At 38.1% G+C, this 27,996-nt stretch overlaps 1 protein-coding gene and 1 pseudogene across 2 annotated transcripts; both read right to left on the bottom strand.

Moving 5' to 3' along the window:
• Nucleotides 1-609: 609 nt before the first annotated feature.
• TMEM59 (transmembrane protein 59) lies at nucleotides 610-27,977 on the bottom strand. Of its 2 annotated transcripts, none has more exons than XM_046016228.1 (8): nucleotides 27,694-27,977; nucleotides 23,057-23,162; nucleotides 20,774-20,868; nucleotides 18,159-18,311; nucleotides 16,330-16,411; nucleotides 15,428-15,512; nucleotides 11,721-11,829; nucleotides 610-1,316 (listed from the first exon to the last, which is right to left on the bottom strand). In XM_046016228.1, the coding sequence occupies exons 1-8, from the start codon at nucleotides 27,880-27,882 to the stop codon at nucleotides 1,161-1,163; spliced, it is 975 nt and encodes a 324-aa protein (XP_045872184.1). In that variant the 5' UTR covers nucleotides 27,883-27,977; the 3' UTR covers nucleotides 610-1,160. The 2 variants fall into 2 exon arrangements, with proteins under 2 accessions (XP_045872184.1, XP_045872192.1); XM_046016236.1 differs by having other exon boundaries at nucleotides 15,428-15,509; nucleotides 27,694-27,974.
• On the bottom strand, nucleotides 3,830-8,399 carry LOC123948993 (annotated as a pseudogene).
• Nucleotides 27,978-27,996: the final 19 nt, after the last annotated feature.

Below are 27,996 nucleotides of genomic sequence, written 5' to 3'. Positions count from 1 at the left end.
AGTGTTACTTGTGTAGTTAACTGTGTGTCCTCCTGACTCTGAGAGAGCTGCTGGCCTGGCTGGCAGGTAAGGTGTGACTCCCTGTGGTCGAGTGGGCCTACGGCCCGTGCCAGCAATGCCCCGTGTGGCCTGGGCATCGGGAAGGCATTGCTCTGCAAAGTTCTGTAACACTTCGTGCTGAGACTGCGGTGTACTGTGTCACTCTTCCTTTTAAATCTGCATCACTGTATGTTAAAAGAATGATAATAAAAGAATGATAATAACAAGTCTTTGCCAAGGGAAAGCTATACTTAATACTGCATCGCAAGAGTCTAATTCTCACAGGCAACATGAGAAATTTTCTCTGAAAATATCTTTAACTTACATATGATATGCTTCCTAACAAAGAAAAACAGTTCTTTGGAAAGACTCATCCAACAAAAATCCGATAGCCTACACAAAATAACATAAAACGCACTTTTTAGAGGGTCATCTTCGCTTCAGTTTGTTCTCTGACCATCCTGTTACACAGCTATAGACAGAACATTTCAAAATTCTTTTCTGGTTGGGTAGGGGTGAAAGGAACGATCTGGAAAATCGGGAGTATATTAACTCAAATTTCAGCACATAATTATTCAAATAAAATTTTAATGATTTCAGTCAGTACAACTGAAAGTGTAGTGTCATTAAAGGGCATTTCCTGCTAGATTTCAAAATACACATTGTGGGCCATTTCTGAGCAAAAGCATCAAATCCTATCGAGTATTGAGTTTATTAACTAAGGTGACAGACAGTATTATGGCAGGAGCTGGGGAAGAGCAATGATCAGCTCACAGAATCTGGCTAAGAAAGAAAACAAACAAAAACAATGTAAATAATAAAACAGCTACCAGTATTAGTAAAAGGCGAAAGATTTATACGATCTGAAGAGAAACCAGAGCGTAACAGCTACAGGTATTAGTAAAATAAAAATGCAATCCCAAATATCCGTCTCTTAAATTACTAGAAAAGAAATTACAGATAAAGTTACAGCAAATACAGTCTTCACAGATTTGGGTAACTTTATTTGCATTTTATAGTGATTTTTAAGACCTATCCAATGAAACCATCTTTAGAAGCTCTATGAGGAATGAAAATTTAGATGTCTATTACCCTTACTTTAAAAAAGAAAAAAAAAAAGCTTAAATTTCTGAATGAGTAAGATTCACTTTTGTAGGTAGAGGCCCTGCTTCTTCGTGGTCTTCAGCTTTAGATCTAACAACCACAAGAGAAGAAGACGGGTATCTGTTTAGCTTTTGTTCATTCACAAATTCCAAGTCACCATAAATACTCAGCTTCTGCAAAAGAAAATCAATGCACATTAACAATTTGAATAGTTAAGAACCTCTCTGAGTATGTCTTCAAATAACAATTTAATCTACAGGTATTTGGTAAAACAAAAACTCTGTACAGACATTTCAAGAATGAAGAATACTTTTACTCAGTGCTACTGATACATGATTCAGCTCCCGAAGGATGGCCAAAGAAAACTTCTCCACATGTGCCAACTTAAAATACTTAGAAATATAACAACTAACCATCAAGAAATATTGCTCAGGTTTAAATGGAGTTAGTGTGGGCCAACCAAGAACACTGATGCTGGATGTTTGATGTGTTAGGTGATCAATTCCTTTAAGATCCTTAGCTCTCTGAACAAGTGATCAAATGATTTGGGCTAAGTTTTGACTTAACACACTGGAAAAAGGTATTTCAAAAGGCTATGAGTAGAACAAAAAATATACATGAAACACTTCAACAACAGATACAAGTCTCTTCATAAATACATAAAAGCTCCTCAAATTATTTCTATCATATCTAAGAAAATACTACAATAGAAGGATGAAAACATAAAACAGAATCAAGGTAAATAGCATAAAACTTCTTCGAGTATAACAGTAATGTCTAACATCTTTTGAAAGTAGGTCTACTTGGATTAGGTCTATCTCCTAAAGGCCAAAAAGCAAAGTGAAAAGTTTTTACTAGGGAATGGGTAGATTTCATTAACTCATAAAGCAACAAATCTCTGAATCTATCAATTAAAAACTGAAGTGCTGACATGATTGACAGGGGCAAAACCACCTAAAGTACTTGCTATTGGAAAAGTATTTTTCAAAGATGCCGAACAAAGAGCACTTTCAAGAGATTAAGTATCTACCAATACCGTTACATGTTACAACACGGATGAACCCTCACCACATCATACGAAGTGCAAAGGGTCATGAGAGACCACATTTTGGGTGTCTGTGGCTCAGGGTGGTAGTGGTGGCTCTTGGGAGGCAGTGGGAGTGACTACTAATGAGTACGAGCTTTTCTTTTTGGTGTAATGAAAATGTTCTAAAAGTGCTTGTCGTGATGGTTGCTGACTTGAACATGTTTCAGATGTGGTCTGCTGCCTATTTTTCAAGCCAACAACTATTCTGCAACAAAGAGGCAGCCCAGTACCTTATATTTTCCCAGTAAGGGAATATCTTTCAGACAAATTCAGCAGTTGATAGATTGGACATAAATCTGATATAGCGCGGCCTCCCTAAAACTCAGAATTAGCATGCGATCATTTGCTCTGGGAGACTGGGCAAGAAAAACTTTCAGAAATTTACCTAACAGCATTTAAAGACCTTTGAACGGCAACCGGGAACTGTTGTAATGATTTCAAACACTGACATGGAAGAAGCTATCTAGAGCAGGAAGAAAGTGTAAAATGTGTGCAGAGAAATGAATGGGAGCATTTGGATAATCTGTAGTATGTATACCAATTTTGTGTCTGTTCTGCATTCTCAAATTACCAATTAAATACAAGGGTACAACAGAGATTTTCAATAATATTAACTTTGTAAGTTACCACCCAAGCATCCTTTATGAAAAAAATTACTCAAGAAAGTGCTCCAGCAAAAGTAGTTCAAGAAAGCAAAACACACAGAATACAAGAAACAGAAGCAGCTGAGATGACTTAGAAAATGGGAAGAAGGCTAGAACAAAAGAAAAAAGATTCCATTAAGCAGAGATAGTTGCAAGAGTCTCTTGAGAAAATTTTAAGTAATTCAGGATCTATTTGCTTGAATGTGACTCTATTCATCACTGTATCTGGTTCTGTTTTGAATATTTACATAATCATAATGCTGTAAATGCTGGTTATTGGATTTTAATTTTTCAAGTCAACCTGTAGCAAAGCACTGAATTATATATACAGAACTAACATCTGTATTTTATTGTCAAGGGTCATAATAACTAATGAAAACTGAGATCAAGAGTATGAGAAGAGGGAAGGAAAGGAAGTAATGAGGAGTCAACTGAAATTTATAAAGTGATCACTAAAAGTTTACAAAATTTACATTACAAAAACCAGAATGTACAGAGATGAAGGTGATGTGGGAAACATATGAGCAAACCAAGCTCCTCATCCTTCAGTAGGAAGACCTTAGATAATGTCTAAAGTTGATAAAACAAAAAACAGAAGATAAAATTAAAATGTGGTAACTAGAAAAATTGCTTAAACTACTAACTGGTTTACCTGAGAAGTGAAGAAAAAGAAGACAGTTTAGGAACACGTATTACTTTTATTTTTAAAAGATTATTTATTTATTTATTTGACAGAGAGAGAGAGAGAGAGAGAGAGAGAAAGAGAGAGAGAGACAGCAAGAGAGGGAACACAAGCAGGGGGAGTGGGAGAGGGAGAAGCAGGCTTCCTGCTGAGCAGGGAGCCCAATGCAGGGCTTGATCCTAGGATCCTGGGATCGTGGCCTGAGCCGAAGGCAGACGCTTAATGACTGAGCCACCCAGGCACCCCACATGTACTACTTTTAAAAGTAAAAAAATTAGTAAATATGTATTTGGGCTTTAGGCCTAGCTCTGCCACTAACCCGTTACATGATATTAGGTAAGCTGCTTAAATCTCTAAAATTCAGTTTCTAACAGAATTTGGATTTGAAAACCATGGCATGTATGTTGTTTTCTGATTTTCTGACTCTTAGCAGACTTAACACTTCTGAACAGCAAGGTTCTTGGTCTTTTTTTTTTAAGACAAAGAAAATAATGCTTATTACAATTTAAGACATATTCACCCTACTTCCTGAGTCTTGGGAGCCTTCGTCCTTTCACTTTGTTCCACCTTGATCATCATATTCTCAATTGTATCTCTCGTCCCTGAACACAGCCTGGCACATAGTAAGTTATTCACATATGTGATCATCAGTTATTCAATGTATGGGATTTACTAATGTGAATATTAGGAACTTTCCAAAACCCTTCTTCTTTTTTATTTGTATAAAACTGTATCTTCTTTATTTCACATACTTTGATGTCCGAACAAAATAAATAAAACCCCACAATACACATCCAAACCCAATGTCAGATGTTCAAGGCTCCTGTATCCTGACTTAGAAAGACAGGAGGAAAAAAACCCACTTGTTTCAGCAGAGGGAACCAGATGGGCCAGGGCCACGGAAGGCCACTGGGGAAGCCATGGGGACACTATACAGAGGGCACAAGGTCTGCAGGTAGAAACTCCTAATCTACTTGTTCCACAAGAAAGGCATCCTCATCACTCTCAAGAGGGAGGATCTCATCAGGAAGAGCAGCGCTGGGTTTCTGTGCTGTCACTTCATCTGTATCAATGCCCAGGCCTAACTTGACTATGAGGCAGATGCTGCTGGAGTGGGTCTGGAGATCCTCAAGTGAGAAGCCAGAAGAGAGAAGTGTAGTGTCAAACACCAGCATCACCAGGTCCTTGACAACCTCATCATTCTTGTTGACCTCTGCCTTCTGCTGCCGTGTCTCCACAATGGGGCGGGCAGGGCTGAGCTCCAGGGGCTTTTTGGCCATCCTGCAGCTCATTGTCGAGTTATCCCAAAGTGTCTGGGCTTTCCCGATCTCCTCTGTGTTAGCTGTCCAAGGTTAGGTGCTAGTCAGTGCAGCAGGGTGAAGACCTAAGTCCACTGGAAATTGTCACTTTTTTTTTTTTTTTAAAGATTTATTTATTTAAGAGAGAGAGAGAGAGAGAGAGAGAGAATCTTCAAGCAGACTCCCCTGAGTGCAGAACCTTTTGCAGGCTCAATTCCAGGACTGTGAGGCCATGACCTGAGCCAAAATCAAGAGCTGGATGCTTAATTGACTGAGCCACCCAGGTGCCCCAGAAATTGTCACCTACTTATCTAAGATTTCTTTCATGAATTTGCAGATGTTCTCATACTTGGCATTGCTCTCCTCCATTTTCTTCTTCTCGTCTTCATCCTCAAGCAACTCCACGCCCTCCTGTGTAACAGAGACGAGACTCTTCACATCGAACTCCTTGAGCTGCTACATGCATTATCCATCAATAGGCTCAGTCCTCTAAACTACCTTGAAGCCCTGCTTCTGCATCTGGTCGTCAAGAGCAGAGGTGACAACATGTTCCTTGCTCCCACCAGTGACGTAACAGATGGACTTCTGGGTCTCCTTCATGTGAGAGAGATATTCTGAAAGAGAAGTCCTCTCCTCTCTGACTGGGAGGTGTGACAGTGCAGCAACTCAGAGAGGAGTTGCCAGTTAGTCAAGTCCTCATGGGTTCCAAGCTTTTAAATTTTTAGAGATTGGCTCATATAATTTTTTATATAGTTCTTGTCTTCTGCCAGCTCAAAGAGCTCAAGGCACATGCTCACAGTATTTTTGCAAATGACTTTAGAGATTTTGCTCTGTTGCAGTGTTTCTCAGGCAATGTCCAGGGGCATATCCTCACAGTCAACCACAACCATGGAAGAAGTTGAGATACTTTCATGTCAGCTCATCACAGATGTCCATGATGAACACACAGCAAACTGAATTTGATACTGTTCTTTTTATTCTTGTTCTCAGAAATCAAAAGGAGAGGGGCGCCTGGGTGGCTCAGTGGATTAAGCCGCTGCCTTCGGCTCAGGTCATGATCTCAGGGTCCTGGGATCGAGCCCCACGTCGGGCTCTCTGCTCCGCAGGAAGCCTGCTTCCTCCTCTCTCTCTGCCTGCCTCTCCGCCTACTTGTGATCTCTCTCTCTGTCAAATAAATAAATAAAATCTTTAAAAAAAAAAAAAAAAGAAATCAAAAGGAGCCCAAGAGGGAATGAATAGCAATGCTCTAAATTCCAACTCACCTTCTAGAGATAAGTGCTTGACTACCAAGTGGTATTCCCAGTCATTGGTAAGACTCTTGTAGAACTCTCTATATTATTCCTGGGTGATGTCATCGGAGTCTCTGGTCCAAATGGGCCTAGTCTTGTTCAGTTCTTCCCGGTAAATACATTTCTCCTTAATCTTCTTTCTTCTCTTTTTGTTGTCCTTCCTGCTATCATCCTCCTCATCTGAGCCCACATCTTCTGTCTTGGGCTTCACATTATCTTTATCTTCTTCTTTCTCACCTTTCTCTTCCTCTGCCTCGTTATCAATGATTTCTGTTATCAATGATTTCTTTCTTTTATTCCTTCTCCAAGTAAAGGGTGATGGGATAACCTATGAACTGTGAGTGCTTCTTGACCACTTCTTTGACCAGCTTCTCCCAAGTACTCTGTCTGGTCTTGAAGGTGGAGGACCACTTGGGCAGCTCAGCCAATGGGCTCACCATGGCCCACATGCATAGTGCAGGAGCCCCCAGCAGAAGACTCCCAGGCATACTGCTTATTGTCACTATGCTTTGTGATCACAGTCACTTTCTCTGCCACCAGGAAGGTAGAATAACAGCCAACACCAAACTGTCCCATCATGGAGAGGTTTGCACCAGCCTGAAGAGACTCCATAAATGTTTTAATACCTGACTTGGCAACGGTTCCCAAATTATTTATTTTCATCACAAATTTGCATCCCAAATTATTTGAGGTCAGCTTTGGTTATGTAAAGGCCTGTGTCTACCAGAGTCAGGGTGTACTCCTAGGGGTTGGGAATGTCAGTGTTCAGTTTTTAACACTGTCCAACTTGGAAGGGTCTGTTAGACTCTGATAGGGAATCTTGTCTAAGACATCAGAAGCATTACTGATCAATTCCCAAAGGAAAACTTCCTTGTTGGAACAGAAGGCATTGATGACAAGAAACATGAACTGGGCAATGTCTGCCTGGAAGGTAAGTCTCCATTTCCTGCTCTCCATGGTGCACTCGCTCAGGCACTGCGAAGGGGAGGAGCTGCAAGCACTAGAGACCAGGGTGGGCAGGGACTATGTCCGGCTCATGCTGAAACCAGGCTGCACAGGAGTTGCTCAAGAGAATGAAAACCCTTTTTAACTGACCACATGAAATCAGAGGATCATGATCTTGACAAATAAGAAAAAAGGAAGCACAGATGATGAGATAACACCGAGAAGCATCTATATCATCACCTGTTACAATAGCATATTTCTGCTTCATCTTCAGGAAGAAATATCTAATATGGCTGCATCCTGTTCTCACGTGTCAAGTCTGAGCTGCCCGATGAGCACTACTATGAATGACAACTCTTTATCCTAAATAGATAGCTCAACAAGACCAAGTGTCATCTCGTAAAGTTTCAAAAATGACATCAAAAGTCATTTTGATGAAAAAGTACAGAAAAGAGAATAAGCCTTTATAAGTCAAGTCACTCAAAAATGACACTGCTTTAAAATCAGCCAAAGAGGGGCGCCTGGGTGGCTCAGTGAGTTAAAGCCTCCGCCTTCGGCTCGGGTCATGATCCCTGAGTCCTGGGATCGAGCCCTGCATCAGGCTCTCTGCTAGGCGGGAAGCCTGCTTCCTCCTCTCTCTTTGCCTGCCTCTCTGCCTACTTGTGATCTCTATCTGTCAGGTGAGTAAATAAAATCTTAAAAAAAAAAGACTATAAAATCAGCCAAAGAGATGAAATTCTTTGCCACCTTTTCCTGGTCATTACAATCAAATGATATATGGTGAGTACCTACTATGTGCAAAAAGCAGGCTAAAGGGAAATTATTACAGAGCTTTCCTAAATAAGAAAAACAAAGCTGCTCATATGTTTCTAGAATCACACTCCGGATCTTTATCACCACCATTTTAAACTTTGTAGTGACTAGAAAGGAAACTTGTTCTATTTCATGTTTTAGCTCCCAAATACCAGGTCAGTCCTGAAGAGACACACATTCTCTCAGCAGGCTCATGATTTCCTATAAACACACAGGATCATATATGTAAGTAATGTAACAAAATATAAATAACATTGCTCACACCTGAATCATACTTTTAAGACTTAAAATGAAGTCTCATGGTACTAAGGAAAGGGGTAAAAAATAATTTATGTTTCCATGATAAAATCAATGAAAATGTTTTATGAAAGTGAAAAATAGGTGGATTTTAGCCAAGAGAATTGCACAACTTTTGTAATGCTAAGTTTTCAGCTATTTTTACAGTAAACAGAGGAAAAAAGTACCAGGGACAGAGTATTTACACTGCAATATATTTTGAAACAAAAAACAAAATATTAGTATGTATTAAAATTATTTATGCTGAAAAAAATCCACTAAAATGGAAACATTACTCAGTTGGTTAAGCGTCCAAGACTCTTGGTTTTGGCTCAGGTCATGATCCCTTGGTTGTGGGATCGAGCCCCGTGTTGGGTTCTGCACTCAACATGGAGTCTACCTCAGATTCTCTCTCTCTCTCAAATAAATAAAATCTTAAAAAAAAAAAAATGGAAACACTATAATAGTTCTGGATGATGAGTGATTTTTTTCTGCTTCTTTATATGTACTTTATGTGTACTTCTACAGTAAGTATACAAAATTTTTATAATTAAAAAACAACAGTTGAAACATTATTACCCAGCAAGAAAGGGTTTCACATAGAAAATAAGGCCTAAAAGTAGTGAATCTAAGGGGCTGTTTTCCATACATTTTCCCAGAAAACATATTTCTTTAGAAAAGTACAGGCCTTTTGAGGGTGCTGCCATAATTTTGATTATTAAGGATATGTAGTAGAGTTCTAGAGAGGGGCAAGAAACATCCATATGGTAGATATCTAGAGGAAAAATAACAGCTGCCATCAGGACATCGTGTGTAGTGCTGATGCCTTAAGTTTCATAGTCACAGGCTCTAAGCCATATGTGGGAACAGTGAGGTGTTTCCCCAAAGAACTTAGAAGATAGGAGATAATTTCTCACAGAAGTAAACCTATACAATCAAAACAAAATTTAGAGCAGTGACAACATCTGAAAGGAAGAGAAGATAAAGAATCATCTGAAAGGGAGCGAAAAGATCCCCAGGTCTGTAAGATATGACCAAAACCACAATGAGAAGAGGTCATTTCCATTAAGTTGCATAAGGAGATAAGAGAGAAGAAACCATGAAATGCCTATCTGAGAACTGTTTGGATAAGAGAGAATTTGTGGATCCTGGCTCAAAAACATGAACCACGTGATCCAGCTGGTATCTATCTTCCTAGTGTCAAAGAGGGCACATAGGAGATCAGCTCCTGAATGAAATACATAATCAACTCTCCTATTTAGGATTTTAGGCTAATTAAAGAGATTTCAGCATACTATTGGCTTTGGAGTGAGAATACCTGGGTAAATGATACTGGGGCAATTGTATACCCTCTTTTGTAGATTCCATATCTGGAAAATGGGGATAATAACAGCAGCCATCTCACAAGTTACTGAAAGGACTGAATGTGCTAATTCAGGTAAAACACTCAGAACAGTGCCTGGGAGAAAGTGCTTGACATCAATCAGTTGGCCTGGGGACCAGGATTCAGGTTGTGGTGGATCGAGGTAAATTCCACCTGAGGCCAGCCAGCCAGTCTTTCCTGACAATAACTGGACCAATCTCTATAGAGTCTTTCTGGTAGCTGGGGTGTAAGAAAAAGGAACTGTGCTGATACAAAAAGGAAGGAATGAAGTACCACAGGATGGGTGGGGGTCAATAAGGCTTTATTAATATGAGGATATAGAGAGCATAGGCAGCTCTCTATAAAAGGAAGTAACAGGCAAAGACATTCCCATGTAAGATAAGTAATTTCAGTTTTATCAAGAACAACAACAAAAAATATAGATATCAAAACTAAACAAGAACACAAGTAGGTAATGCAGCAAGAGGATGTTATCTGTATATTCATATCATAAATAGATGAATTCTATAGAAATTTACTTATTCTCTAATACTTCCACAATTCAAAGTTCTTCCCAATCCTGTCTAACTTTATCCATTTGATTTCCTAATGAAGTTCTTCTTCTTATCAACTCCTTACAGTCCTTCCTTGATAGCTTATTCTTTTTTTTTTTTTTTCAAGAGAGAGCACAAGCATGGAGGGGAGTCGGGAAGAACAGAGGGAGAGAATCTTAAGCAGGCTCCACATCCAGCATGGAGTCTGAATTGGGGCTCGATCTCATGACCCCAAGATCATGACGTGAGCTGAAATCAAGAGTTGGAAGCTTAACTGACTGAGCCACCCAGGCGTCCCACCTGACAGCTTATTCTTGTCTGTAATTGGGAAAATTATCCACTCTCCTCTCTCTCTGCTATTCCATGCCTTACTACCCGTTTTTCAAAATTCAGAGCAAGACCCTCATTATCCAAAAGCCCTTCTTGACAATCTCAGCACATATACTCTGCTTTCCTTAACACTTTATGCATTTATTACTTGTGCCACCTTATCAGCCACAGGAAAGAGTATGCAGGAAAAGGACAGGAGTTGCAAGTCAAAAGACATGAGCTGAATTCCAGTCTCAATACTTTCACAGCTGTGCAAAGCCAGGAAAGTTACCTGCATGAAGTAAGCCTATTTACTCATCTCTAAAGTGAATGACAAAACCTGCTCTAGAGTATTGCTGGATATGGAAGATACATGAAAATATTTTGTAAAGTTTAAAGAACTCTATAAATGTTAGTGACCAACGTTATCCTGTTCCAGTTTCTAGCTGCTTGTATCACATAGCATCTTAGTAAAAAACATGAAATATATTATTATAATCATTACCCATATGTAAACCTTACTTTAAAAAGCTATCTTTAAACCCTATGAAGGTAAGACTATCGTTCAAGCACCATGCTAGGTACATGCTAACTATATATTATTAGATTCTATTTTAATTTCTTTCCTTTCTTCTTTTAAATATTTTCCTATTACACTTTGGAGGCACAAGAAAACTAAAGTTTATTTCAGTTGGATTTGATGTCCATACACATTATTATCCTCTATTTAGTTACACAAATAACTTTCTTTTCTTGAAAGCTAAGCTGAGTCACCAAATTATAGCCTTTTCCCAACACAAAAATCCTTTACATGGTTAGGTTTCTTGGGCCAGTTAAATTTTAATTACCAAAGAAGTCACAAGAGTTTTCCATCTCTCTCAGGGTTAGATATCCGCACATATTAACTCAAAAAATCAAATACTCCAGCCTTGCTGCTCCTAAAGCAGCAATTACTCCTTGACATTTGTGGCAATTAATTTAAAATTCTAAGTAGTTTTACAAGTCTTTCTTCTCACAGATCACTTTAGAAACTGGTGTCAACAGGTTCTTTTCAGGTTCAGAAAACCAGGGAGAGAGAAACACCTTACTCAAACCAGCCAACATATTTGGCACTCCGGTAGTTAGTGTCACAGAAAACTGGGGACAGTCATTCTCGTGCTGCAAACCTGCCATTTCCATGTGTGATTAAAACCACCGAATTTTCTCTCATTCCATTAGTAGAGAGGCCATGTTTTTCCAGTTAACAAATTAGGCATTTAAAATGGCAAATCACATGGTTCAGTGTTCAAATGGCCAAAGGGCTTGGGTTAAATTTACCTCAGAGGGAACATACTGCTCCACAGCCGTAGCGACGGTCGCACAACAGATCCAGAGCAATACCATCACCGAGAGGACAAGAGTCGTGGTTAAAATCCACCCAGAGTTACTGAAAAACAAGTAGTCACGTTAAAATTTCATAATATAAAACAACAGATTCTTAATAATGAAAGGCATCAACCTTATGCACTTTAGTTTAATAACACAAATAAACCTTCACGTGTACTACCTTTAAAGCTATTTAAAAACTTACCCAGAGAAGGAAATATCATAAGAGCTTTTATATTAGGGTCCTCCATTTCTCAAGTTTCTGTAACACGGCTATCACTTCTATAATTTTAAAAAATCAGATATACTGGCTTTTTGCAAAATATATAAAAGTAAAGCAAATTATTGTCAGTTATTTTTTAATTACTAAATGAGATAATGTAAATCAAAATGTCCTATAAATTGTATGCTGCTATTCATATGTCATTCATATTTTGCAAGGCACTATAGTGAAACTTGCTTTAAGAAAACCCAGTATCTCCAAGATTTAAGGTATAGAACAGGTACATTATGAAATGATCATTTATTTTATAAAAGGATGCAAACCGGCTTCTAGAAGTTAGGATCCCCAGAATACTTCAAATAACGAATTTGCTAAAATTTACTTATATTTCAATTTATAAGAGCACATCTATTATGAGGCATTCTGTACCCATTCTAGCATATCTTAGTAAAGAGACAGTTATATTTTTTTATATTTAAAACATCATAAAGTCGGCCAGTTACAAGGATTAGCAACTAGAATTTTTCCCATAATTTTCCATAAACCTATTTTTTGCCTAACTATAGGTTAAGATTCAAAGAATAGGAAAAAATCAAGCTATTTTTAAATATTTAATAGTTCAGTTCTGAAAAACTGTGGCAATTACTGCAGGTAGTCTGATTTTCACATCTGTGCTCATCCAATACTACCTCATAGAAGGTCTATACTTACCATCATAACCTACTCACTTGATGGTTTGCCAACATTTGAACATGCTAAGGAAAAGGTATGCACAGTCATTATTTGTCTCCCAGCAAAAGAGGTGGACATTGGAAAACGCACTGCATCTAAAAGCAGGGAACGCCTATATGATGCTTTGTTTTAAGTATTCCAATTCAGAAAGATAATAGAGTAAAAAATTTTAATTTTTTATTATTTTTAATGAAATTTAATATTTTTAAATATTTTTTGAATATTTTCAATATTTCAATATTTTTAATGAAAAAAACACCCACTTCATATATTCTAGCCCTAACCCAAGTACTAAGGAATTTCCTTCCATGAAATGAAGAGGATATATTTGACATTTGGATTCCATTAACAACTAGTTAAGCCAGAAAACTGGGGCTCACTTTAGAGTCCATCTGTTTCTTCCACTTCCACAACAAAACAATCCCACGGTTCTCAACTGTCTCCGTTACCTCTTGTTCCCTTTGTCCCTCACCCTGATTCATAGCTGCTTGCAAGATTCACCAAACTCTCCAACCTGATCTTCTATCCTTCGCATGGACCCCTTGTCCCAATACTTAGATATGATTACTTTTCTGCTCCTATCTAGCTCCTGTCCACCCAGTTCGGTCTCTGATTCTCCTGATTCTCCATACGTATTACTATACCTCATATATTTAGTAGGAAGCCAGCATAGCTGAAAAAAAATTTAAAGAAATCTGCTATAACTAACAAAAATCTCTGGTCATTATTTAAGACTTCTGTCTATCCCCTCTGTCAATCCTCCCTTTGAAGGAATACTCCTGTACTATGTGTATGAGAGGAATGTATGATATGGAGCAATCATCTCTGCTTGTTCATGTTTTCTATGTTTGTCTCTACCATGCTAGACCTGAGAACTCCAGAGAGGCAGACACTGAACATCTTTCTTTACATTCCAAGTCCCTGAAACAGTTCCTGGCATATAACAGACTCTCTGAAAAGAAGTGCAAGTGAAAAAATAAGTTGATCTCAAATTCCACCATGGAAGTTAAGGGTCTCTCCGTAACAGCTATGTACACAATAAAAAGCACTGCAGTTAAGAGTCCAAAGACCAGATTCCACTGATTGGCTAGGTGATCTCACATGTCACCATGAAAAACTCATGACCCTATGACACCTATGGCAGAACAGGATGAGCAGAAGATGCAGCATTTAAAAAGCTAGGTTTGAAATTTAATGTAGTGGATCTATAATCTTGGGGGTGGGCAATTCACTTCTGACTCACCTACTTATCACAGGGTACTGTTTTAAGAGTCAAATGAGCTCAATGAAGGGAAAAAGCATTGAAAAAAAAGGAGTTATTTTTTGCTAAAATATAAAATACTATTATAATTCCTGTTTGTACACAGAAACTTCTAGGCATTAAAGCTCTAGTTAAAAAGTTAGCTATTTCCTAAATTAACCATTTACAAAATCACTTTTAAAATCTTAGATTTAAAAGAACATAAAATATAACGACAAAATGCTAAAGGATATAAGTCAACAATAAGCTGCCAGGTAGTACAGCACTGAAAATAAACTGTAACTTAAGATTAAGTGATTACTTAGGTTTCATGAGACCATCAAACTGCAACAAAAATCCTACATACTAGAGAGAGAAAGATTATGCTGCCAAGGTTTAGAAAAGAAAGGAAGAGAAAATTTAAAGTTAAGTCCTCATTTTCTTACCCAGTCTTTAAAGCCTTTGTTTGGTAAAAGGAATTAATTTTGCCAAAATTAATGCTGCTGATACCTGATAAAACCTGTCAAGAAACTCTTCCTTTCTTCCTTCCTTTTTTTTTTTTTTTTTAAAAGATTTTTAGTTATTTGAGAGAGACAGAGACAGAGGGAGGGAGCGCACAAGTAGAGGGAGCAGCAGGCAGAGGGAGAGAGGGAGAAGAAGACTCCCGGGAAACTATTTCTAGTGTAAGAACGTACAGGAGGCAGGTGGTATGGACTACTGCAGCATCACACCTGCGACAATGGGCCACTAGAGCACACACACTGTGAGGGCATTTGTTTACCATCCCTACTCAAACGCTTGGCCTGGTATCTGATGTGGTAGGGAATTATCAGTAAGTGCTGTGGGCCACTGTCTTTCTCTTCTTTTTTTTTGGAGAGGTGAGTGGGGGGCTATAGGAGGAGAGCTCATATCAGAGCTCTTTGGAGGAGGAGAAACATACGTATTTTAATAAAACCCCCCCTCACTCTCAGAAGGCTTGATATTCCTTCCTAGGAGGGTATAACGTACCCAATTACTGCTGTCATCTTTAAGGATCCCTGATATAGAGCTGACATTCCTTAGGATAGAATACAAAGCTCTCCTTAATCCATACCCCATACCTACCCTCCCTAGTCTCCCTACCCTCCCACGAAGATAAAAACAAAAATCCAACCCCAAACTATTCAGACATACTTTAAAGCTTAATTTAAACATCTGAAGAAGCACATTTCTTAACATAAATCAGGGCATCTTAATAAGAATGCTTCTGTACTGTGAAAGAAACTATCTACTTGGGTTTTATTATAGTAGTATGTACTACCTTTTAAGCAAACTAAAATATCCAAAAGTACAAGTTAATAGGAAAAATGTAAACAATTTTTTTATTTTTGAGCAGCTAATATAATTTTAAAACAATAAAAAGGAATCTGTCTGATACAAGCCAGATTTTATCACCTATACTTATAAATAAACAGGAATACATACAGAGACAGACATCTTAAAAAGCCATCACTTTCTCCATCTTCAAGATAGCTCCTGTGTGTTTGTGAACTTCTCATTTGCAGATCTGCTGAAATAACAAAGTACAATTTATGATATCCTATATCCCAAAAATGGTCTCAAAACTACCCCTAGACAGATAGGCTGTACAGATACCCAGTTGCTTTTATAAGTGAAATCTGATACCCTGATAAGGAATGCAAGTTCCTCTGGCATATTAACAACCAAATCAATATTCTACCACATTATGGATTTCCTATTTTATTTTCAAATTCTTGTTGATATTGCTGCTTTCTACTTAATAACGTTCTGTTTACTTTCAATCTAATCACAAAATAATTAGAAAGTTAATGAAATCAGTATCTCAAATAAGGTATGAACTATACATTTTAAAAGGTAAGCTCAGCTTTAGATTGATGTTTTACATTCCTACAAGTTAAAATTTATTTCTAGCATGGAAGTAAAAATAGAACAAGAACTCACACTTTTGGGGTAGTTTCACTATTTGGTTAGCATATCAGAAATGTCAGAATACCTCATTAGTTCATAGTCAAATATCCTTCAAAGCAAGCTACATGTTTTTAGAATATTGATTCTCAAAGCATGGTCCCCTAACCAGTAGTATCAACAAAATCTGGGAAATTGTTAGAAATGAAAATTCTCAGGTCCTATCCCAGATCCAGTAAACTGGAAACTTTGGAAGTTAAGGATCAGAACTCTGTTTTAACAAGCTCTCCAGATCCTAATGCACTCTAAAGTTTGAGAACCACTGTTTAGAAATAATTTGTTCACTTTCTATTAATGTAAGAACAATCATATAAACCAATCCCAGACCACAACCAGATTTGCTCATGTTGTTATCCCAAGCTACTTGAAATAAAACTTACAGGACATTTTGCTTAGCGATGATTCTTTCAAATTTGCAGGCTCCGGCTCCAACTGTGGTGCATACTGGATTTCTGGCTTAGACTAAAATGATAATGAAAGCAATTAAGCCATTTGTACTTCTTATGCTTTTCTCAGTAACAAGTTCTATAACACATCATCTGTATAAACATTCAAATTGAGAAAAAGTAACAGAAGTCTGGTATAAAAAAATAAAACACATTAGCCACAATATATTTTAATTGCACTTCCTAAACATCAGATCCAGTGCCTTGCAAAGAAACAGACAGATTTCTGGCATCGTCAAGTATTTAGTCAGTTTAACTTTCTGACAACACTAAAAAAAATTAAAAAAGCAGGGACAAATTACAACATACTGCATTAAATAGCATACCCTGCAAGAATGAATTCTAATTCTAGCAGACTGCCAAAATCTGGGGCTAAACACCTATTATCTCTATTTTTCTCATCTGAAACATTCCACTCATCCCTAAGTATGAGTAATTCACACACTATAGCTAAATACTCCGTACTTCACATCCTCCACATAGCACAGACCCTCTGGAGCAGGTCTCCAGTCTAGTTGCACTCAAGTTGATACAAAGAGAGAAACAAAGCTAAACTCACATCTAATTAGGAATAAATGAGGGGTCCACTCTCAGATTGAACTTAAGCTTTCGGCTAGTTAGCTTTAGGACACAGAAATTATGAATTTAAAGAGAAAAATTTCCTTCTGTGTGTTACTTATTACCAAGGTATGTATAGATGACCTAAGACTCAGGATAGTACTAAGAATCACATACCAGCCTTACAGTGAGCCATTCTATTAGCAATAATAATTAAAAGGTTTACTTTATTACTTGAGAGAAAGCGCCACAACATAGTTTATGGTACATTTGAGGAATTTAACTCCCAAATTAAAAGAAAGATAGCATGATAGGGTGGTATATGAGCCTGGGAATGAAAGTAACCTGAGTCTGAAGCCTAATTCTGTTACTTACTGGCAGGGTGACCTCAAAAAGTTAAACTCTTGGTTTCCTTATCAATAAAAGAGGGAGAATACAACCTCACGAAGGTGTTTAAAGATTTGAGACAAGATATGTAAACGCCTAGTGCCTAAGAACCTTTAAGAAAAGAAGTTATTATCATCACATCACATGGTCAATAATGAGGTAGGAGAAAAGTTACTTCTCTAGGGGAGCAATATGCTTTCTCAACAAGCTCTTATAAGAGTTATGAAGAAAAACACTGCAAAAAACTAAAAATTATGTCACAGAGCTCTGCCATATGTGATTTATATATCATGTCATTATTTATAGCCAAAGTACAGTCATTATTTTTATCTTTCATATCTAGAGGTTTCATTTTATCAATTTAACCACTATAAAATTTAGAAGACTCAGAGTTCTTGTTAGATAAGGAAAAACAGGCTTGAGATAGGCTTCCGATGGGCAGAAGGAAGTCACACTGTGTCTCGATGCCCAATGTTTTAATGTAGGCCAAATCAGTAATTATTATTTGATGATGTATATCGCTCTATGCCAAGACATTCATTTAAGACATGTACACTTGGGCGCCTGGGTGGCTCAGTGGTTTAGGCCGCTGCCTTCGACTCAGGTCATGATCTCGGGGTCCTGGGATCGAGTCCCACGTCGGGCTCTCTGCACTGAAGGGAGCCTGCTTCCCTCTCACTCTCTCTGCCTGCCTCTCTGCCTACTTGTGATCTCTCTCTGTCAAAATTAATAAATAAAATCTTTAAAAAAAAAAAAAAAAGACATGTACACTTAACTATTGTCAGCATTTAAATGAATCTATGAAGCAAAGTTATTACCTGGAATATAACTATTTTTCCATCATCAGCCTGAAGATAAAAAGTCCATGAAGAGGTTATGAAGCTCTGAGCAGAGTCCATCATGTCACTCCAGAATGACCTTACCAGAGTTAAAGGGAAGAGTAGATGCATTTTTGGCATCAGGGACATGAGCTTTAAAAGAAAAGAAAAAAAAAAAAAAAAAAAAAAAAAAAGGTTAAATCATGAGAAATCTATTATTTTTATAGATATATATTCAAGAGAGCAAACTTAATCAGCATTCCCCAAATCTTGGGACAAGGAATAAAAAGTTAAGTGATTCTACCATAATAACTAGCATTAAACTCTGAGTTTCCTATGCAAATAAACTGTGATAAAGCTTAAGATCCCAGACTACTTTAATTTGCCACCAAACACATTTATAAACTACCTGTCACCTCTATCGGAATAACAAACTTTTGAATCAGATTTTGAATCTTCAAAATTGTGAAGACTCTTAAGATTTGATTAAATAAGGATTGTCAAGGCCTCAAGAGGTTGAAGGGGGAGGGACAAATTATACCCTCCTCATCTTTAATGCTTTTATGTAAATATATCATGTTATAATGAACATCAATGGAAAAGGGGAAGGAAAAAAACTCAACCAAAAGAATATATACATCAAATGTGAGACTGATAGCAGGGCAGGGTGAGGGGAGTACTTATGGGCTGAATATATATAGTAAGCTACTGATTTTAACATTAATGGGTATCATGTCCCCCCAATTCTGACCTTTTCATTTATTTAGCAGCAGTGGGCCCCTCTAGAGCACACGTATGGGATACCATTTGCTGCACTCTAGGGATGGCTTTGGTTCTGCTATATTTCAAAAGAGAGGCATTATGGAATAAGAGATCAGATTATAGAATCAAAAGATCTATATTCATGATTTGATTTTCCCACTACCAGCTGTGAGATTTTTCATTGATTAATTCACCAAACAAGTATTCACTGAGATTATAAATTTCAGGAGATCAGGGACCACATGTATTTTATTCATCGACATATACCTGTGTTTAATCGTGTAATCTATATAGGACAGAGCTTAAAAATAGGGTAAGACGTGTGTATGAAGAAAGGTACCTAACCCAAACCAGAATGAGAAGGGGTTAAGAAGGCTTCTCAAAAGAAATGACACCTGCCCTGAATCAAGGGGATTCAACAGAACGATGGGGAGTAGAAGGAACAAAACCATGAAATAACTCATCATATAAAAATTAAGAACTACTCAGTATGTATACGACTAAGAGAAAAAAATGGTTCTTAAAAATTAGAAAACATGTTTAACATTACTCATAGTAAGTAAACACAAATTCAAAATATATTAAAAGTGGAACACTGTCGGGAGCTGGCGAAGAAGGGAAGTGGGTATGGGTTTCTTTTTGGGGTCAGAAAAATGCTTGGAATTAGATAGTGATGATGGCTGCACAGCTTTGTGAACATACTAACAAGTACTGAATTGATTGCTTCACAAGGGTGAATTTTATACAATGTGAATTACATCTCAATTTTAAAAATTGGTACAAATTCCACAGAGGACAATTTTGCTCTACTTCTCAAAATTAAAATACAGATACCTCTTGCTCAGCAATTCTACTGTCATTCTATTCTATAGATATAAATGTGCAAAGTATGCAACATCACTTATAAATGAAAAAGATTAGAAACAACCAACATCTCCAAATAAGAGACTGCTTAGTTATGATCCATTCACACAATGGATTGTACAATGAAAAACAGAATGAATAGACATTATTTATGTATAGTTGTATTTAAAAAAAGAAGGAGTACATACATCCTTGTATATGCATAAAATACGTTTGGTAACCCTGGGTACATTAAGAGGAAAACTGAATGGCCAGGAGATATAGGGGTAGGAGATTTTTCACTATATACTCTTTTTACCTTCTGAGTTCTATACCATGTAGCTGTACTTCCTCTGCAAAAGTTAATAAATTAGCAAACTTTATCCAGAATGTCTGGAGTATAGAGTATGGGGGTGGGGAAAAGAGACGACCTAAGAGAGGTAATCAGGAGCCAGGCCATGATAAGTGGTTTGCACTCAACCCTGGATGTAATGGCGGGGCGGGGGGAGGGGGGGGGCTGGCAGCTCCTGAAGTATTTAAGAGAGGAGAATGACAAGTTGAGATCTCCATTTAGAAAATAAATATCTGAACACACACTGAAGGATGGACTAGAAGGGGGTGAAGTGGAAAAATAGTTTGCAAGTTTAGTAATACAGATGAGAAAGGATGATGATCTAAGTTAAGGGAAGAGCAGCTCAGATGAAAAAAAATGACTGTCAACGACTGATTCTCTGAGCCTCAGTTTTTTTATATGCAAAATGGGGATAATATCATCACTGGACCGAGAGAAAATACGAAAGAGATTATGGATATGAACGTAACTTTCAACAGCAAAGCATTCTACAAAAGTAATTATGCAACTGACTTTTCTATCTGCAAACATTTAATTTGTTTGCTGAAAACTAATTATAAAATATAACACTAAAACAGTATCTAGTGGGCGATAAACATTTCAATACAAATCAGTGCAATTTAAGCAGGCAATTCTGAAAGGCAGTATTGTTTCCTACTTGTTCTTGTCTCAGTTCAGCGAATGGCAGCTGATTCTGGCAACCAAGATGGCAAGCATATTGCTCATCAGATTGGGAATATGCTTCTGTACATGCTGTAAGAGAAAAACAGTCAAATTACATAGAAAAAGAGAGAGAGAGAGACGGAGGAGAAAGAGGAAAGGAAAGAAAAAGGGAAAGGATAGAAAAGAAGGGATTTGGCATTTTGTAAAAAAAAATTTCTTATACTTAAAAAGCATTTCATCGATAGAATTTTCAAATTCAGTAATAGTAGCAAATATATTATTTTAATAAACCTCGCATCTTCTACCTCCCACACGTCAGATGTTTCCGGTATAAATCTACCGATTACACACTCAGGCTCAGGCTAGATGATGATGGTCATAATAATGGGATCCTCATCACTAAGGTTTGCAAATTGGAAAAAACACTGGTCTGGCATCCTCAAGTTTTGGCTTCATACACATTTGATTGTGTATGTGACCTGGGCTATGCTGTTTAACCTCTTCAACTGTTGATTTCTATATGTTTACAATGGGAATTACTTCATGGAGTTGAACAAAACAATATATTTTAGTGATTTACACCAATCTGTGACATTACTGTTAAGATCTGGATGACTTTCCTGAGAATCAAGGGTGTTTGCATGGCAAAGAAAAATCCAACAAAGCAATCAGTTTAACACCTTAAATTCTGAGAACCTGAACTTAGAAAATGTCCTACAGCAGGATTCTTTAAAGTTGAAATGGGTGCACACCTTCTTCATTTAGTTCAGCAGAGCCAGTTCCTTCTTATCATATAGAACACTTTACCACTGTAACTATTTTTTCTTTTTCTTTCCGGCCCAGTCATGTATTTGTAATCTACTTCTCCAAGGTGCCAGATAATAAACTGAACAGCGTTATGCACATATAAAGATGGCCAGTTATGAGACTGAGCCCTTAAAAAATAGCGTCATGATATCAAGGAGACTAGATAGGAGTCATGGCATAGTGGTGGGGAAAAAGGTACCTCTTGCTATCCTGAATAAGCAGCATAATGTAATGAATGGAGAAAATTCCACTATAGTTTCTTTAAAAAGTTAAATGTCAATTTTGTCTTGATTACAGGTTTCTTTTATTAAACACATCTCTTTCACCAAAAGGTAAGAACAGTGTTTTAAGAGATGACAGACTCTGGTTACTTCCTTTATTGGCATGACCCACAAAGAATACACCATTAAATAGTGAGTCAAAGGCCTGATTCAGTAAGAAAAAAAACAAACAAAAAACATTGAGCTAAATCAACTGGCCTATGATTGAAAGGCTTAAGAAAATTATACTATCCACTGAAAAGGTAGTGATGAATTATGAGAAGGGTAATTACTACTGCATTTAAACCGAATGCCTGGTTACACAAAGGTGTACTACCCACAGTACCAAATAAACATTGGCTCAACAAATAGAAGCAGCCCCCACTTCTCAGAATGTCATACCTATTTTTGCTAACCAAAAGAAATCCAAAGAGCATTCATGCTTTTATGAAAAAGAAAGTGAAAACTTTAAAGTTCAGCATTTGCTCTGCAGTGAGCCATTACAAAGGCAGCCCGTGCTCCTCAGGAGCAAGGGCAGCACCGCCAAGCTCCTTCCCTGGAAACTGTGCTGGGCAGGCAAGCTACCATAGCTTTGACAGTGTCTGGGAGCATCTGTGTTTTATCTTGATTTACTTTGTGCCTTATAGCAAGATGTGTCCTAAGGTACCAGAAAAGCTTAAGAGAGGTTATTTTTTGGGTCTGAGAAAACTCAAAAAATTTTCCATGTAAAGTAATGGTAATTGCTTCTTTATGTTATGCCATTTTGGTTTAGGAAAGGTTTCACAGGAATGCTCTACTTTCATATAGCAGGGAAACTTATAGATGAAATTTAAAGTGCATGAAATTTGGGGTGCCTGGGTGGCTCAGTGGGTTAAAACTTCTGCCTTCGGCTCAGGTCATGATTTCAGGGTCCTGGGATTGAGCCCCACATTGGGCTCTGTGCTCAGCAGGAAGTCTGCTTTCCCCCACCCCCTCTGCATGCCTCTTTGCCTACTTGTGAATCTTAAAAATCTTAAAATCTTAAAAAAAAAAAAAGTCCATAAAATTTCTAACAGTAGCTGATAAAACTCTAACCTCGTAATAACTAGAGATTAGTTTAAACTAGAAATTAGTTTAAACAATATGCTTGTCATCTTATGAGGAAAATACATAAGGAGTGTAACACAACCCAAAAAACTGCAATGCTATATACTGTTAGCATAGGATCTTACCAGATTCACATTCCATTTTGGTCCGATTTAAATCAATTCCATCATCCACAAATTGACAAATTGAAAACAGCCTGCAACCTCTCTGACATGCGTACAACTCCTCTTCCTAGGGAGTTCAAGAAGAAGGAGGATTATCAAAAAAATAGTATTTTTCCCTTGGGGGGAAAAAAGGGTCAAAAAGAAAACAAAGTTAGTAGGGTTTATTATAAAATGTCCAATAAAAGTTTATAACTGAAAGCAAGAAATACGATAGGAGCCAGGTAATACTCAAGACCTTTGCCATATAAAGACGTTTTAGTTTCTTATTTTAAAAGTAATACCCAAGAAAGAAGCTTAGTGGGAAAAGACAAAACAAAACAAAAAAACCCATACCCTTTTCCCATATTCCAAGGTTACATGTGGTGGGAAAATTTTGAAAATAAAAATAACAGTGACATAATCAGAACTTTAATAGAAGTAGAAATGAGTAAGCAAGGACCTCAGGATGAATGGCATCCCTCTGCCACATAAATATTTATACAATTCATCTGGCTTCTCAGGAAAAAGTATCCTAACTAGCTTCACATGGCAAACAGTGCCATAAAGGCCCCACAAAGTGAGGCACACATCTATAAAAATGCTTTCATGAAAGGCGTTTTTAAACTTGGCTTACTTTAACTGAACACACAAACAAGAGCAACAGTGTGGTGTATGGGAAAGTCCTCTGGAATTAGCCAGACCTGGATTAAAACTGTTCTGGTGAGTGATGCTGCACAAGTGACTCTATCTATCTAAATCTCAGTTTTCTCATTGTGAAGGAGATAATAGCTATAAAGTATCTCCAAAGCCCTCAATAATGCTGGAACATAGTTATTCCTTGTATAGTGCCTGGGACACAGATGGTGCTCAATAAATGGTAGTAGTGTTAATTACGATAATAGATTTTTTTTAAAACAGAAAACAACAGTTACAGGCATCATTGTCTATTTATGGGAGCTCAGGATAGGGTCGATTCTTCATTATGAGAAAATGTTAACTGCTTAATAAGACTAATAACCATGTCTTCAACAGGCTTTTGTTAGATGAAATACACACAGTATTCGACACAAACCAGTACGTGTGGGGGAGCACCCTCAACTTACTGTGTGATCCACTGTGTACAAATTGGCGGGCACCTAATAAGGAGGGAAACAGCATGTGCATACACCAGTTAGCAATCAACAGAAGAGAAAGGTATGCATTTCTTTCCAGCAGAAGGATCAGTGAGATGTATGCAGCAGCAACAACCCATTCAGAAGAGATGGCTGCAGTCTGACATTAAACAAGTGTTATCATGTAATTCTGAAGCTAGAGTGTTTTTAGACCTCAGTTCTAGCTGCATTTATTGTTAAGGTGAAACTCAAAAGAATTTTAACAATTAAGATAAATTTCATTCCTGAGTAGCTTTTGCAGCTTTGTAAAACAGTGGAAGAATTCTCTTATGTTTTTGGAGCATCATTTATCTCCTTATACTGCACAGAGGAAGCTTGAGCTCATTAGTATGAGCTCTACTGGACGCCATTTCATTTTCAGGTAGGTTTTCTTTTCTTAAACCAAGCCAATAAGCCCTCCAATCCCTATTTCCAAAAGAGAGTATGGCATGCTGCAAAGAGCCTAGGTCCAGGAATCAGTCCTGCTTTGAAGCTCAGCCTCACAACTTGTCCTGTACAATCTTGGCAAAGCGACAATCTCTCTCGGTCTCAGTTTCCTTGGTTGTAAGATGGGGACAATACTCTTATGTCAATCTTGATTATGATAAGGATTATACATTTTATATCCACAAATGAATATTATGCTATACCATCTAATAAATAGGCATAATAATAATATATTTAATGAGCACCTACAATGTGCCAGACAGCATGGTAACACTTGAGGTATTATACAATGTCCAACCCAGAGTAGGGGCTCAACTGATAGCTATTAAGAATCATATCCTTATTCCAACTGTTTCATGTACTAGATAATATTATTATTTTAAGTAAATATTTCATGCTCTATGTATCTCAAATAATTGACAAGCTTATTTTAAATGTATCTCCTCTGATTTAGAGCACAAGGAAATGGTGCTCCCCACCAAACTGAATGCCAGCTAAATAATCAGAAGGGACCTCAATGATACCATTTATAGAATATATGCATTTGCTTTCCCAGAACTGGTTTTATGTGCTAAGAGTGCCACATACATTATCTTTAATCCTCACACAAGCTCTGTAAGGTGTGAGGTGGTGTTGTTGTTTTATTACAGTTGACAAAATGAAGTCTCGGGAAGTTAAATGATCAGCAAAGGTACACAGAGAGTAAAAGTGGAGCTGGGAATGGAACCCAGGCTCTTATGGTTCCAGAGCCCACACTCTTTAAAAATGACCAGCTTGGTTCTAATTAGCTTTGTTGTTAAAATAACACACGTCTCTTGTATTTGAATCCAGACAAATTATGCAATTGCGCTTTTGAGGAAAGCTAAATGGTAACTATAAAGGAATTTTGAAATAACTACTTACAAACAGCTATTCTTTCTTGCAACAAATAATTCATTCTGAAAAAAAAGCCATTAAAATGAGATTTCTATCTTCCAGTTGCAAATACCAGACAAAAGGTTACATGAGCTTCTAAATTCATCTAATTTCTTATAACACACGCTGCTTTTTCCTGAACTGCAAAGCAGAGTAACTTGGAGGGCCAAAAGAAATTAGTGAAATAAGTAAATTAAATCTTTTCAACACAACTTTATTAATAGAAGGCAGCACAATATAGCCAGTTTTAGGACTGCATTCCTACCACTCCACTACTTCTTAGTTATGTGACCTTCGGCAAGTCACTTAACCTTTCAGAGTCTCCATTGTAAAATCCTACTTTGCACGGCAGTGACAATAAGGGATAATGGGTATAAATCTCTCATCAAACTGGAGAACAGAGAGTAGACAGTTAATAAATTTTAAGTCCATCTAACATACAGGAAGCCAAATGACTTTCAAGTTCCTGGTGAGAACAGCTTTAATGAATAAACAAAGATGACTTACAGATAGCATATCAATTGTTAAAAACTGTTAAATAGTGGATGTTTAAAAAGTGCCTGAAGTTTCCAGAAATGTTTATATTATTTAGTTATTCTCCCAGCATCCCAAGTCATACTACAAGTTTGCTAGGAAAATCTCAAAAAAGGAAAAAAAAAAAAAAACACAACCAAACACTAGAAGGAAACAAAAACAAGTCTCCATTCAATGCCAGGCCAAATAAATCTTGATGAGTTTCCTCATACAATCTTCTTAATGATGACAGATTTATAAGTAGAGAACACAGTAATGTGTTTAGGGCAGTAAACACTGATTGAAACCTGGATGTCAGAATCTCTCATTTCTTTCTCCCGATTGTTATAATTTGTTCCTGACTGAAAATTTTAGGATAATCAATATCCCACACTTTTTCTTGAAAATTGATAAACCCCATGCAGTGTAAAATCCCACAGTAAACAGACATATGGGAAGTGAAAGCATTTAGAGCTTTTCATTTCGAAGACCTGAAAGCATTTGCCCATAAGGAACATCCTAAAGTTCATTGGCCTTTTCCTCGTGGTTTCATTGTAGTCTGAGAGCACAAAGAGGGCTAGTCACACGGTTAAGTCAACAGCACAGAGGAGATGAAGGGAATGCAAGGAGGAAAAGACCAGTAACAACAGCAAAAGCTCTTACAAAAAAAGCCAGTGGGGGGAAGGAAGCATATATCCAAATTACATATGGGAAAGGGTGGGGAGTCACCACACAATTTAGAATGTGGAGTAAACAGAGTTCCTAAGCTGGAAAAAAAAAAAAACACACAAAACCCAAAATTTGAGAAGCAGAATGGAATTAAAGGAAAGGCATCAACAGCAGGCGAATGAGAAGTGAAAGCAGGGTCACTCCCTTCGGTAAACTGGGACCCCGACCTCCCACGGGCAGTCTCATTTCTATAACCGCGCCACGAATTCCTTCTGTCTTCTGCACTGAACGGTCAAGTTCTTTGAACGCAGAAACCTAACTGCTTCTTCTCTAAGCCACCCCAAGCCCTAGTGGCGGCGTCTTGCACACAGTAATTCAACACAGGCGGAAAGCCCTTCTTGTGCGTCTCACAACTACTAGGTCTGACTTAATATATTTCATACCACGGTGTAATTGTCTGCTTCTCTGACTCCCACAACAGAGTTTGCGCTCCCGGCCCAGAGAGGCGCTCGGTAAACATGGGTTATAAACTAACCTTTTGTGGGCTTGCTTATCCGCTCCTACCCTCCACCATCCCTTACACCCCTCGAACGTGAAGACCTTGCATTAATCATCTATATCCTCTTCCCCATCGGAGTGCTCGTCTTCCCTGCCACCCCGAAAGCTGCCCGAGGAAATGGGTCATGTCTTGCTCATCTCTGCGTCCCCAGTCTATTATAGGGTCGATGCAGCACAAACTTCCGGTAATTACAGCACGAGAGGGGTGCGGGTAGAATTAGGGAGGAAAACAGGAGCTACACAGGTGGGAGACAGCGGTTGAAGGGTGTGGATTCGACACGCAGGTTCCCAAGCCGTCACAAGTGTGAGAGAGCGGAGAGATGGGCTGCCAGGGGAGGGTCGCAGTCCGGTTCGGACGGGACCTACCTTGGGGTAGGTATGCAAGGGGAAGGTCAACTGACAGGCCCGGTGACAAGACGCCGTATCACCCAAGATCGAGTCAAACGCTTCAGCCGAAGCGGTCCCCGAGCCTCCGGCCAGGGCCATGGTTAGCAGCAGCAGCAGCGGGAGCCCCAGCTGGGCCCTGACCCAGAGGCTCCCCTTCGGTGCCGCCATTTTGTTTCCCTCTGTCACAGCAGCTCAGCTTGTTGCTGTTTTCTTTTCAGGGTTTCCTCTGCCTTCCGGGGCCAGCCCCTTCCCCACCCCTCAGGCCGCAGCTTCCGCCTCCGC

This window comes from Meles meles, chromosome 1 (assembly GCF_922984935.1).
Source record: "Meles meles chromosome 1, mMelMel3.1 paternal haplotype, whole genome shotgun sequence".
NCBI classification, from domain to species: domain Eukaryota; kingdom Metazoa; phylum Chordata; class Mammalia; order Carnivora; family Mustelidae; genus Meles; species Meles meles.
Note: the sequence above shows the minus strand (reverse complement) of the source record. Positions and strands in the feature narration are given on the sequence as shown.